The sequence below is a fragment of the Protopterus annectens genome, chromosome 8.part0 (assembly GCF_019279795.1).
Source record: "Protopterus annectens isolate FY-2018-M chromosome 8.part0, PAN1.0, whole genome shotgun sequence".
Taxonomy (NCBI): Eukaryota; Metazoa; Chordata; order Ceratodontiformes; family Protopteridae; genus Protopterus; species Protopterus annectens.
Genome location: NC_056741.1, coordinates 116,629,810 through 116,645,546, shown reverse-complemented (window position 1 = coordinate 116,645,546; position 15,737 = coordinate 116,629,810). Strand labels below are relative to the sequence as shown.

Sequence of the window (15,737 nt, the reverse complement as noted above, 5' to 3'; positions counted from 1 at the left end):
TGTGCACCTACTGCACATAAGGCTGTAACTCTACTCACTTGGTTACATAGTCACTTTTCTGAGCTCTTTCTTATCTGCAATGGTAATGGACAGGTTGACAGATGAGATCAGACAGGAGTCTCCATGGATTATGTTGTTTATGGATGATATTGCGATTTGTAATGAGAGTAGGGAAAAGGTTGAGGAAACCCTAGAGAGGTGGAGATATGCTCTAGAGAGAAGACAAATGAAGGTCAGCAGGACTAAGATGGAATATATGTGTGTGAATGAGAGGGAGGATAGAGGAATGGGGAGGATGCAAGGAGTAGAGTTGGTGAAGGTGGATGAGTTTAAATACTTGGGATCAACAGTTCAGAGTAATGGTGAGTGTGAAAGAGCAATGAAGAAGAGAGTACAGACAGGGTGGAGTGGGTGGAGAAGTGAGTCAGGAGTGAGTTGTGACAGTTGGGTACCAGTAAGGGTGAAAGGGATGGTCTACAAGATGGTAATGAGACCAGCTATGTTATATGGGTTGGAGACAGTGGCACTGGTGAAAAGACAGGAGTCATAGCTGGAGGTAGCAGAGTTAAAGATGTTAAGATTTGCATTGGGTGTGACAAGGATGGACAGGACTAGAAATGAGTATATTAGAGGGTCAGCTCAGGTTAGACAGTTTGAAAGCAAAGCCAGAGAGGTGAGATTGTGTTGGTTTGGACATGTGCTGAGGAGGGATGCTTGCTATATTGAGTGAAGGATGCTAAGGATGGAGTTGCCAGTTAAGAGGAAAAGAGGAAGGCCTAAGTTAAGGCGTATGGATGTGGTGAGAGAGGATGTGCAGGTGGTTTGTGTCACAGAGCAAATGGAGAGGACAGGATGAAATGGAAACAGATGATCTGCTGTGGTGACCCCTAATGGAAGCAGCTGAAAAAAGAAGGGTGACAATTTGATAACTGATCTAAACAAACAAGTGTCCACTTTTAGGAAACATTTTTAGTTGTGCTTAAGTGTTCTTCACCAAATATAGTAACTACTTATAAGTGCTTTTACTTATGCCCTACTATTTCACTCAAAATCATTGACAAAGTTTTAAAAACAATTAAACCTATTACACCTGCAGGGCCAGACAACTTAACTTCTTATTTTTTTTTTTTTACTTTCAAATATTTATGAGCTTTGGTTCATTGTATTCATTGTCTTTTTTAACTACTTTGCAGTCAGGATACTTCTCTCAAATATAGAATTCTGCTATTGTTGCTCCCATAAACAAAGAAGGCAACAATAAGATAGTGGATAACTTTAGATCAATATAATTGACTTGCATCATTGGGAAATGTTTTCAATGAGTACTTTATAAGCTAATAAATGCAGAGTTAAGACCAGACTTGGATATATTCCAACACGTTTAGCGAGGGACGATCCTGCATGACTGATCTGATTAACTTCTACCATAATGTTTATGGACTTGGATTTGTCAGTGGAGATTGTGTACTTACCTTTCCAAGGCTTTTGATTCAATCTACTACATTGCATTCATGGACATAATGTACAATATAAATGTTAATAGTATCAAGATCCTTCAGGATCAAAGTTTAAAATATTCATTCCAAGGAATTTTCTTCCACCATGGGAGTCCCTCAAGGGTCACGCTTAAGGAAAGTTCTGTTTAATTTATTTATGTCTGATTTCTGTGTAGGTCAGCAAGTTCACTGATGATTCTAAAATTAGGTGGATTTTGAACTCTGTTAAAGATCAAGTGCAAATTCAGATGTGTGTGAGTAACTTACATTCTTGGCTAAAGAGTAATTTCATGAAATTCAGTGTCAGCAAAACAAGCATTATCCACTTAAGAAATAACTTATGTTATCCATATGTCATTAATAATGTTATACTTAAAAGAGAATGTTAGATAAGGGATTCAGATGTAATATTACAACTAGGCTTACTTACGAAGATAACCAACATATGGTTATTAGAAAATGAAATTCGGCAATAAGGGATGTCTTGTGTTATATTTCCAGCAGGAATAAAAGAGTTTCCACTTTATAAGGTGTCACTTAAACCTTATATTGAATATTGTGATTCAGATTTTATGTATAATCGAGCACAGCTATTAAGACATGAAATAATCCAGACATTTTTACTACACAGATCAGTAAGGTAAACACTTGGGTTATACGTGGAGGTTGACTAGTTGTCTTTGTATTCCATTATTTATAGGTTAATTCAGAGTGAGTTGCTTCTAATTTATAAATACTTAAACAAATACTCTTCTGGCAGCTTCTTTAGGGATTGCTACTCTGGAACAAGAAACTATTCTTTATGTTAACTTTTCAGATTTTAAAACTAGTTTGAAGAGAAGATCATTCCACAGAAGAGAAGGCATTCTGTGGAATGGATTATAAATAAGCACAGGAGATAGCCTGGAGATATTTAAAGGTATAGCTGATAATTACTTTGGCAGTAAGGTATTTTTTCCTTTTCATTAATAGTTGGCAAACTCAAATAAGATCTCTTTAGAGGTTTTGAGTCTGAGATAATAATACATTGAATACATTGAATTCCATAGTCTTTGCTGAGATAGTGCATGTTTTATAGGGTGTGTGAGATGGCCTAAGAAAATGTGTGTCCTTATCACTGTAACAGGAAATGCATTTCCTATATATTGGACATAATGGACATTTTCTATGGGCAGCGTGAACAACAAAGCCTCTCCCCCATGCATACAGGTCACATGACAAGCATGTGTTTCAAGGCAGCTCAGCCTTTGCTTCTAGTGTTGACAGCCATCATAGTACAGGGAGGCTTAGGCTGGGCACATTCATTGCCACCCCTTCCACCCCACCATGTAGTACAGAGAAGAGTAGGGTCAGATATTGATGCCCATGAGGGTGTGGAGTTCAAGCAAAAGAAACAGCTGGCATGGACAATCTGTTAAATTCATCCAACACACCTTCCTCTTGGGAAGGACTGGATTGCACTGGTGACTTCTGAAGAGATGGTGCTCCAGTGGATGGGGGCATGCACTGGATGCACTCACATCTGATGTGGGTGCCCTGGACCTGTTCTTATGACCTTAACATACTGCTGCATATTTACTGAGCTTGTGTCCTGGCAGACACACAGACAAACATCTCCAATGCCCACTTACACATATATCCACAGAAATTGTAACAGTGCCTCCTCCCAGCTCAGAGCATCTTTGGTCACTCCTACCCCACATTTAACATACACGGCACAAGGTTGATATGACTTATATACTCAAGCACACAATTTCCTGTGGATGACATTGAACACTGCCCCCCAACACACACACACACACACACACACACACACACACACACACACACACACACACACACACACACACACACACCTACAAATAACTGTGCCCTGCTCTCCATCCTTTGTTACTTGTGCATCTGCTATTGTTCTCCAATGGTGACAGATCCTCTAGTGTCACCTCACTGTGTTCATCCTACTTTATTTGGTGTATTGGGACTTGTTTGTCCTGCATACATACTCCCAGCATTAACTGTTTCGTCAATAGTCTGTGTTATGGACTATAACACAGACAGTAACCATCTTAGTACATGTCCAAACTGATCCAGACAGTGAAAGCAGGCCTTCAGTAAACCAAATGCGTGGTTGATGATGACCAGATTTGGACAGGGCATAGTGGTAGCCACTCTCTGTCATGGTCTGTGTTTACATGACTGGTATCATCAACCATGGCTGCAGAGCATATCCAGCATAGCCAATAAAATGCCTCTGGGGAAACTTGCCCCACAGAAACCATTGATGTAGGTCACATGTGTGCCACGTGTTTTAGCTGTGGGTATTGGCTGGAAGGCCTACATACACATAATAGGTTATACCCTATACATTACAAAGTACTTGACAGTTGATGGAGTTGTAAGCTTTACAGTTAATGTGCCTTCTTCTCAAGTCATCATTAGAGGCCATTATTTCAACGTGGGTGCAGGCTATGATCTGCAGTACTTCAGACATATGTCATATGTCATAATAAACCCACACAGTGTTGGCTGTCTTCTTTTGTGGTACGGAAAAATCATATATGCTCCCCCACATGCTGTAGCATGGTGTTGAGGAAATGGTGGAATATCTGAAAGATACATGCCTGGGATACCCCTCTCATATTGCCCATTTGGTTGTTGACAGTAGGTAATATTCTCAAAACCATGCATACCTTGATATCCACTAGGGGAGTAGCTCCATGATTCCCATATGCCCGTAGATGAGGGTGATATAAGTCTACCTGCTCCTGCGTGATGACCCTGTCTGCATGGTAATGGTCCACACCTTCATTGTCATGAAGGGCATGAAATGTAAAGCATGACTGGATGGCATGACTCCTTTGAGGCTGATGAAGTACAATACTGTGGCAATCGGCAGTGAGTACAGTCTATTGCATATGCAGAGTTGTTATTGCTGCAGATACGCCGTACATCGTTTGGTGACTGACCTTATATAATGCACAGATTTTACTGTGGGATATTTCTCTGGAACAAGTGCATGTAGTTACATTACAAAGTATATATATGTTTCTGATTTGCTCTGCTGTATCATTTATCCTTACTAACATTTCTTGAGTCCTACATTTAATAATGTGTATTACCATGTCCTTACACATCCATTTGTATACAATGCAGGCTGCTAGGTTGCTTGACCTTCCACACTCATGCTCAGTATGTCTCTGAATCACAAATATCCTGCACACCTCTAGTTGTCACACACAGTTGCCCACATGGTGTTTATATTTATACTTTATAGAACTAAAAGCCATATTTCTTTGTTCTTTATAAAATAATCCTGTTTATTTTACTTATTTTATTTATAAATGTTGGTCTCTCACCTATAGCATTTTCTAACTCTTTAATTGATTGTAATATATGCTAGTGTTTACTAATTATGTCTTCTAATTGTCTTCCATATGAAATCACCTCTCATACTTTATTACACACACATACACACACACACACACACATATGTATGTATGTAGGTATATATATATATATATATATATATATATATATATATATATATATATTTGTTGTTGTGTCTTTCGTCTTTTCCCGGTTAGGGGTCACCACAGTGGAACGGAACTCTGGTCCGCTAATGATTGGTAGTAGATTTTTATGTGCTGAGTTGCCAGCCCTGACGCACAACCTTCAACGAAGGTACGCCCATTCACGCATGTCTCCACACAGAAGATGATCTAGCTGAGAATCGAACAGGACAATGTCTTACTGTGAGGTGACAATGCTACCGCAGCACCACCACCGTAGTATATATATATATATATGTGTACATATATATGTGTGTGAGTGTGTGTGTGTGTTGCAATACAGCTATAAACAAATATAATTATTGCAAAATATTTTTCTTTGCCAACATGTGGAATCTAAGGAAGTATCACAACAATAGTGTTATTTCCCAACATAATAATAAAGTTTCCCTTTTTTTGAATATATCACTTTTTTTAATTACGTTCATGTTCTACCATATCACATAAATGCAATCATTTCAACAAGACAATCAGATCAACAATTTTATTATATTATTTTTAGGAACAAATGACAATAGGATATTATTGCCCCACACTCTTCCTTTAGTGTATGATCCAAAAAACAAAAGGAATTGCCTTCTCAATTATTGTATAACTGCAATATAAATGGGTTTCTTGAACAGAAAAAGAACACATGACATGGGAAAGAATATAAACATCCTTCAAGATGACTAACAGTAGGTTAATGGACGTGTTTATATCATGACACACACAGCTAATTTGCACTTAACTATGAAATATGTGGTGAGACCACAGGGAAATAGAAATAGTTACTTTGCATCCACTCAACAGCAAAAATGTCAGGACAGGAAGTAAATTACTGTCATCACTAATAGAAATACATACTTTAATCGTTGGGTGTAGCACTGTCTTTGTGAGTTAGTTCAACAAACCAAAACATTTGCAAACAAAATATTCATGCCAGAGAAATTAGGTCAAAAGTGCTGTCGCATAACTGACAGTTTATAAAGTAGTAATATTATACAAAAACTTGACTTCACTTTGTTGTAACAGAATAAACTTGAGGTGCTGCTACAAAAATAAAACCATTTTGAACAAAGAAAAGGGCCAGAGAACAATGCACGAGATGGGATAATGCCAGACCACAATGGGTAAGTGATATAAGAGAACACATAGGATATCTTATCAGAAGAAATCCATGTTTTGAGGAAAAGCAAATAAAATGTAGGAGACTGGAGTTACAGATCATTCTCACAGCAAGGTATGCTGTTCTGTGTCAGCAGTACATCAAAGCAGGCTCCTATGAACTTAGCTTGATCATGACAGGTGTGGCAATTCACTGCTATAGTATCAAGAAAATCCAAGTGCACCATTGGTAAGCTGAGTCTGGCGAGTACATCTGGCACTCAAGCCTTGTTCAGGGATGGAGAAGACTGACTGGGTCTTTGTTTGTTCACCTATCCTGGTAGAAATAAAGGGTGTCTCCTATGTACTCCCATGTTTAAATCTGTTGGTATAGTGGTTAGAAAAGGCTAGGATTTTAGTTACTCTGGATCACATGAAAAGATTCCATCAAATTGTTTTAACTGATGGGGCTGCAGGGAAAAACTCCTCTAGATGGGGTCCAAATTACATTCCAATCATTGCTGTCCCCATTTAGTGAAGTCACATCATCCCTATGCTATACCCAGTTTGGATAATGGAGACATACATTTAGAACCCTGGGATTCACATCTTCTCAAAGTCCAAACTGTATTTGATTCCCAAGAGTAGACTGGACTCAACATTACTGTTCGAAACTGACAAGTAGCTATTACTGAGATACTTAATTGTGAGGATAATTCTTAAACCCCAACAGAAAAAAGTGAAAATTTTTCGAAGGATGAATTCTTAAAACAAATAAACAAGTGTTTTCTAAGGTCCTACTAGTTATTATAGGAGTGTTATTCCCCACCTTCCTTTTATAATGTATCGGCCATACAAATCCTACTAAGCAAAAATTTCCTGAACATGTGAGGCAATTACAGGAAGAGGATGCCTTCCAAAAGTTTTTTATGCTCAGAATCAGTTTTAATGTCTCCCAGCTTTTCCAAGCCATTCATTGCCAGTACAGATGTTTCAGATGAGAAGACAAAAGCAGTTTTGGTGCAGAGAGCAGAGAACAAGAAGCATACAATATTCGGTACTTATGTATAATCGTAACCGTCAGGTTCTAAACGACTCACGGATGGGTAAACAGCTTGACTGTGTTATAGTGTATTATTGCAACTGATGCATCATTAGACAAAATCGCTGCTTGTCAGGAAATGTCACATAGCTTCTTCTACACATGGTCAGTATTTTAATATGAACCCAATGACTGGCAAGCTGCAGATAAAAGTTTAATGATAAAGCAATGAAATTTAGACAAAAAAACAAAATAGTTGTAATATTTATGAGGCAGCAGCAGCTGGATCCCGATTCTGAGTTGAGTGGGCCTCTGATCCACACATGGATATAAACTCTGTCAATGTTTTCCACCTTATGCAGAACAGACATTTTATTCTAAGAAATCCTAACCCTACAAACAGTAAAGAATTCCCAGAACTTTTTGTGGAAATACCTCTTGATAGGGAACATGAGAAAACACATCTGCTAACAATGACAGCTTACGATGGGGGCACCAACGACATTCTGCAGTGGCTAACATTATAGTTAACATCTTAGATGCCAATGGCAATCCACCAATTTAGATGAGGGTACCAACGGTTAAGTACTTTACACTTTCAGTGATACTATTGCACCATAGATGCAGGATATTTGTAGTTTATATTCTGCAACTGCTGCAATCACTTTGAATGGTCCAGTGGACTTGGAAGAAGCCAGTAAGTATGAACTGTATATATGTGCCATGGACAAAGGGCAAAACGCAGAAGGACTTGTAATTACAGTCACACTGTTTACCCCTCCGTAGCAAGTACAACTGCAAAGTGAGTTGTTTAGAACCTACTGGTTGCCATAATACATAAAATATATATTAAAACACATAGCTAACCAAGGCAGGGACTACATATTCTGCAATAGAGAGTACCTGGACATTAAATGGGATTTGAGGTTCTTGTGTGACCAGTAACAATACAGGGAATTCTCCCTTGTTAAGTATTGTGTCCAATTGTAGTGGTTGTTCCAACAAAAGGAAGAGAGCCTCAAACTCTGCAGATGTGACATGGCATTACAATTTCATTTTTACATACAACACCATGCCAGTGTTCACCACCACAATGTGGATACTTTGTTCAGAGCCCACATACTTTCTGGTTAGTTCAAGCTGGGGAGGTCATCTATTACATAGCGGGTTCCTGTTATTTAATCGACCATCCTAAATGTCGAGTCTTGGAAGATCGAACGGGGAAGTATGAAAAATAGAAATGCCGAAGCCGCAGAAATTTGAATTCTTTCCTAGGGAAAGAATTCAGTTGGCTGTTTACACAGCTTCGACATTTTCTGTACTGTGGTGCGAATGTTGTGGATTGGGTTAAGGTAAGTGTGTGAGTGTGACGGACGTTGAGGTTAGGGTGTGGGTAAGGTAATTGTGCGAAAGTGATGGACATTAGGGTTAGGGCACGGGTAAGGTAAGTGTGTGATAGTGACAGACTTTAGGGTTAGGGAGCGGGTAAGGTAAGTGTGCGATAGTGATGGAATTTAGGGTTAGGGCGCGGGTAAGGTAAGTGTGCAATAGTGATGGACCTTAGGGTTAGGGCTTGTGTTAAAGTTAGTGCATAGATAGTTGTGTATGTAAGGTGTAGTGCAGGTTTATTAGGTGTTTGGTGTGCTTGCTTTGTGTGTGTGTTTTTTGGAACAGCAAATTTTTTCCCTGGGAAAAAATTCTCTGTTCTGGGGTTTCATTGTCGTCATATTTTGAACTTCCAAATTCGAACATATGGTGTTCGAAATTTTGGAAGTTCAATTATATGACATAGACCCTAAATAGCATATCATAGTGGATCCACTGTACAAAGCTTAGGAAAGAAGGAGAGGCAAAATTTAATGTTTTTTAAACACCTTTATTGGATTATGACTTGGGACATAAGCAAATTTGCATTTGTACAAAAAAGATAGAAAAAAAATTTAAAATTGGTGGCTTAAAGCCACACACACTCTAGGCTAGCTATAATGCCCTAGGGCAGATAGCCTAGTATGACCCTATAAACCTATGAACCTATAATCAAACTGTATTAACAAACATTATATCTCACATATAATGCTATATATCATATAACCTAAGGATCATTATAAAAATTTTTTTATTCCTGCCCTTTTTTTAAACAACAAACATCTGTATTAAACCATCACTTATGGCATAAGCAATCATACATTTATATAAATAAAAACAAACCACACCAACACAATCCTAGTTGCAAGCATTTTACATCATGAACCATACTGACACACTCCCAGTTGCAAACATTATACATCACTTATAATCTACCCAATCATTTTCAGTCTAACATTACATACTCATTTAAGTCCTGCCTTCTATTAAATCTCATTCCTCCCATGTATGTATTGTTCCCACAATTCCCATTTTTCCTAAGTTGCTTGTTCCTACCCTTTTCTAAATAGCTCATTTCCATTTGTTTTATCAGAAGCCAGTAATACTGCGAGGAATGGTTTGGATATCTGGAAGGGGAGAAAGACTATTTGTATAATGGAAATTCAAGTTTAGTGGAAGAAAAGAGACAGATCCTTTTAATAAAAATATAGCTGCAAGATGGGTAATTGGTTTCAGGTGTATACCTGCACCTTGTTAGTCCTGGGTAAAAGCAGTTAAGGCAGAAGTCACTGGAAGAAGATCTAAAGGAATCACTAATGTACCAATGTGAAGGAGAGAAAGGCCAAGGCCAGATCATTCAGCTCTGACATGGAAGTCTGCATGGAGAGAATAGGAATTCAGTCAAAGTCCTAGTAACTGGGATATTAACTTGTTCAAAGCAAAGCCTTTTTGTGGCATACTTTCTTTTGTTGTTTATTGAGAATGAAGAAGTGTATTCTGGATGTATTGGCACCTGTGTTTATTTTTATTCATTAGCAGCAGAACAACATATTTGTCTTTTCCAAGCTGAAAGACTCGGCTGCTTGCTATGGTTATACCAGTTATTTTGGCATTTTCATGGGAAAGTTAGCCCATACATTTTGCTTTGAACAATAAACTATTTTTATTTGAACTTTAAGGTATCTGCTGTCTAAATACACAAAGTCCATAATTATGTATATCTCGCATTCTTTCTATCTACCTATAAATGTATCAGTCTCTCTGTCTTTCTATCAATCCATAATATGTTAAGGTGTGTGTGTGTGTGTGTGTGTGTGTGTGTGTGTGTGTGTGTGTGTGTGTGTGTGTGTGTGTGTGTGTGTGTGTATCTATATATCTATAGCTGTATATATAACAATATATAATCTCTATCATTATTGTAAAAAAAAAAAATATATATATATATATATATATATAGATAGATATATATATATATATATATATATATTCACTTTAGAAGCTTGAAATATCGAAATTCAATATTTCAAGCCCATAAAGTGGAATCCTAAAAAGAATGAAACCTCAGAAGTGCGAAATTCAAAACCTCACATACCAGAGATGTTGAATTAGCGCTTCTGGTGTTTCGCTGTGGTTATTGATTCATGTAAGTGTTTATGTACTAAGGGTTTTGGGTAGGGGCTGCGATGTGTGTTAGTGTGTTTTGCTGCTGTGATGTGTGTGAGGAGAATGTAGCTTGTGTGATGCTGTTGTGTGTGTTTTTGCATGTAGTGCGACCTCAGAGTTAGAATATTTAAGTAGGGGGTGTGGGGAGCACAGGGGGTCTTGCCCCCCTGCTGTTATGTAGGACAGAGCTTCTGTTTGTTTGTGGGGAGGAAGGAGTGTGTTTGTGTAAACTAGAAGTGCTAATTCAAAATCTCCTGTATGCGAGATTTTGAATTTCACTCTTCTGAGGTTTTGTTCTTTTAAGGTTTCTACTTTATAGTCTTGACATAATGAATTTCGATATTTCAGTATTTCGAGGATATAAAGTGAATCCATATTTTATAAATATATATATATATATATATATATATATATATATATATATATATAGATATACATATATATATATATATATATATATATATATATATATATATATATATATATATATAAATTAATGTACACACACACACACACACACACACACACACACACACACACACACACACACACACACACACACACACACACACATATACATACACATACATATGGCTCCCTATTGAAATGTCTAGACTTGAATACCAAATTCCGACAGGCTGAAAAAAATATCAGAAATCCAGGATAGGAGTGAATCTCAAACATTGCTCTTCTGCTTTAAACTTCTTTTTTTTTTTGTGCCGGGTGGCATCCCACACTCCCTGAACTTATATATACCAATTTCAAGATCTCCATACCTCAGATAAAAGGGAATATTCTGAGAAATGGCCATCTGATACTTAGTGTATGCAAGCTATTTTTTCAGCCATTCCATCTCTGTCTGGTGTCAGTCTAATGCGTCCTAACATTTCAAATAGTTACCCAAATATACATACTATGAGTCTAGTATTTAATGTCGAATTGCCAAAATACTGATGTTACAAACATCAATAACAAAATCTTGACACACTTCTGCTCATTTCCAGGGGATTAACTTTGGAATGTGGAAAGTGGAAAACATGTTTTTAAATGGGAGCAAGCCCCCTACACCTCCCTTGTTATTTATTTATTCCAACATCAAGACTGCCCATTCTGTCAGTAAAGGGCATTTCCCCACCCGAGGATTGTCAGTCTTGAACTCCAATTTGTCAGACTGGGACAGATAATCTCTGATAATGATACGTATATCAATGAGAGAGATAAGTTAATAGCTATGTTTGTAAAAAAAAAGATAACCTCTGGATTTAATTAATAAATTATGTAAGGAAGTCACAGATGGTCTACATGATAGACTTAAATAAATATTAAAATGCGGTATGTTGGTTACTTCTAAAAATAAAGTGAGATAAAAAAAGAGAATAGTTTCAGATTTGAAAGGGCCATAATATTGTTATTTGATATAGTTGCACCATTGGACAAAAATATTGTAAAGAAAAATTAGAATATTTTTAAATCCTCTGAAGATGTGATTGATACAGTTGGTTAGGGACCATGTTTTGTATATAAATGGGGTAAATAATTTTGAAAAGGGAAGACAGATGAAATATATTGATGTTATCTCTAAGAGAATGGCTGGAGTTAGGAAGTGTGGCATTTGCAAACAATGTAGTCACTTTTTAGAAGGGGATACTTTGCCCATCAAATATATTGATAAATATTTCCAACTTAAATGTCCATTGCATTATAGTATTAGTGGTATCATTTATGCAGCTATGTGCCAATCCTGTAACTGTTTTTACATGGAGAAGACTGAGCGCCCTCTTAGGAAAAGGATTTATGAGCATTACTATGACATATCCAGACAGAATACAAAGTATTTTATATTCACACTAGATGTGCGGAGGACATTTTGTTTCAAATATGCTGTATTAGAAAAGATTAATCAGGATCTTAGGGGTGGGCTGTGGGAAACCACAATATAATTTAAAGAGCTACTATGGCAGCTATGATTGAATGCCACAGTTTTACCTGATATAAATGATCATGTTTTGATCATTAGTTTATTAAAGTTTGGATCACCAAATTATTAAGATTTTTAGTAATATTTGTTTATAATATCTCAATGGATCTTCTTCTTTTGGCTTTTCCTGGGTTAGGGGTCACCACGGCAGATCACCTGTCTGCTCATGATTGGCAGTGTAGTTTTATGGTGTTGAGTTGCCAGCCCAACCTTCCACAGAAGGCACACACACACACATGCACTCATGTCTAGGGCCAATTTAGAGTGTCCAATCCTCCTACAGCATATCTTTGGGATGTAAGAGGAAACTGGAGCACCTGGAGGAAACCCACGTGACCACAGGGAGGACATGAAGGTACCCAGCTGAGGATCGAACTGGAGAACCTCTTGCTGTGAGATGGCAATGCTAACCTCTGTACCACCACAGCCTCCCTTTATAATATCTCAGTTGAATAGTTTCATTAATTGATTTTATTAATCATTATTTGCTGATCTTGAATGGTTTACTCCACAGTTTGTTACTGTGCATATCTCACTTTTAGAATTATATTTTGATGGGTCCTTTTTGAATTAGCTCTTACAAACAGGCCCATCATTTTTCAACATCTTATATTCAATATATTTAATAATATTTTAACATATTTGCACCATATTGCAAATATAACTTTACACATTCATATGTTTTACTTACATGCATTTTTTAATGTAAGTTTCTTATATTTCATACTTGTTAAAGAAACAAAGTTGACGGGTTTATTATTTAAGCACAGGAAGTTTAGTAATCTATCTAAAGTGTATGTTTTGTTTGATTTTTTTTCGTTTGTTCTGAAGAAGTCCTAGTGTTAAGGACAAAAGTGATCATGTAAAGATAATTAAACAGCATATATTTTCTACCATTACATCTGGTCTGGTGGTGCTATGTGGCTTGCTGATATCTGGGTTGACTGCAGTGTGTTTTCTGGATTACAAGTATATCATTTCATAGTGGTGACTTTCTTTGGATTGGTTGTTTTGTCATATCTTGTACTCCTGAGGAACGTTTCTTTTGACAGCAGCATGTTGACAAAACAGAGGTCGACATTAGATATTTCATATTGCTTCCACAGATATATACATTAATATATATAGGTTCATAGGTTCTTCATACTATACTAGGGCTATCCCTAGGCATATTTATAAGCCTAGCAGAATGTGTTGGCTTTAGCCACTCATTTTAAATTTATTTTGCTATGCCCTTTTGAGTTAGTATCGGTTAGTATACTGTGCCTCTGTCTAACAGTGACACAGAAGTGATACCCGGGGTAAACCTACGATCTCCCATCCACTCATCAAGATTCCTCTTGAAGAGAGTCAATGAGGACTCTGCCTAACCTGGACTGGGATTTTATTCCAGAGTGAAGGGAGCCTCTGGGTTATGAATCTATCTCTCCAGCATGTCCTATTTATTTCAGTGCTGAGGTTCAAGTCCAAGTATGTATATATATATATATATATATATATATATATATATATATACACACACACACACACACACACACACACACACACACACACACACACACACACACACACACACACACACACACACACACACACATATGCACACACAAATTGGAAGTATACCTTAGACAGGAAAGGAGTAGCTACAAAGTTGATGATAAGGGGGATTTTTAATTCAGTACTAATTCAGGTACTAATTAATTAATTCAGGTTCATACTAGGTTAACTGCCATTGCGAGCCATTGTAAGTCTAGCCAATTATCCCTTGTGAGACTCAAACCCTGCACCTTGTGTTTGTAAGGCATGATCTTTACTGCAATAATCTGGTATATAAAGCATGTGTTTGTTACAGATTGGTCAAAAGAAAAATATGAAAGTTATAGGTGTGAAACTCCTACACTGAAATATTAGGTGCAGTCTAGTAGAATGGTTAACCATGATGAAATGTTAAAAATACAAGTGAATCATAGGATGGCACCATTTTACATGCTCATCAATTCAATGTGACATATCAAAAACAAAAGGGAATTCACATGCGCATTGCACAACTCAGTAGAGAATTAATTTGATGAAGATTTTTCCACTGTGCTGAATTTGATGTTTGTTACATCATTTGATAGCAGAAAGAAATATGTAATGCTGTGAATCCTGGAATATTTCTAATACTATGTATGTGTATGTTTTTTTAAACAGCTCCAGAACTTGAGGAGGAACCCAGTTATGTATTCATTGGCAGTAAACTTCCATCATCTGGTGTCACTGATGCAATGGAACATGCAAAAGGTGAATATCTTATTTTGTAGACTCCTCTGCTATAAGCACTTGATATCGTAATAAGCCTGATTTCTGCAGCATATGGTTAGTCCAATTCCAGGTACCTACTCTAACCTTTATAGTATGAGTTTGTTTGCAGTGTTGCAGCATTTTGAAAAAAACATGAAACAAAAATACATAAAAGTGGCAGCCTGTAATGACCTGAGTCATCAGTGTAGATCAGTCTGTTTATTGTACCTAGTCAGCCACTGTAGTCAGAGAGCATGTGCATGTAAGTTACTGACCATATGCAAAATCAGTGCCATTTTGTGTAGTCAGTCAGTGTGTGTATAAAGTTGAATGGAGATGCACATGTGAGTGTGTTAGAAGTAACCAGTCAGTAAGCATATGAGGTATTAAATATATGTACAAGTTACAACTCCTGATGTGTATATGTATAATAAATAACTTGAACGCATACCCAGCCTCGGTGTCTCATTTGAATACCTGGGAAATGTGACATGATGTTAGAATGGGATCCGAAGTTGAAGAGGCTCACAAACCATGAGGCATGCAGTTAGAAGTGGAGCAATATCCAGGAGTGAACTAGCAAACAGATCAGTGCTTCTTCAAAGTTACTAAAATTCATTTGAAATTATTTTTAGTCAGCAAACATGTGGCAAACCATTCAAAGTGTTCAAAATAATTTCCGACATGTTCAAAATGTTTGAGATAGTCCCCGGGATTCATGAAGCTTGCACCAGGCGCAGGCGTAGCGTAGGTGG

General features: G+C 37.2%; 1 protein-coding gene across 1 annotated transcript in view; it reads left to right on the top strand.

Annotated features, from left to right (window-relative positions):
* The window catches only part of LOC122808154 (CD209 antigen-like protein C), a 1,908,152-nt gene that overhangs the window by 121,975 nt on the left and 1,770,440 nt on the right, over positions 1 to 15,737 (top strand). The window contains exon 3 of the mRNA XM_044079127.1: positions 14,893 to 14,982. Coding sequence (XP_043935062.1) covers positions 14,893 to 14,982 — 90 coding nt within the window. The remainder of the gene's footprint in view (positions 1 to 14,892; positions 14,983 to 15,737) is intronic.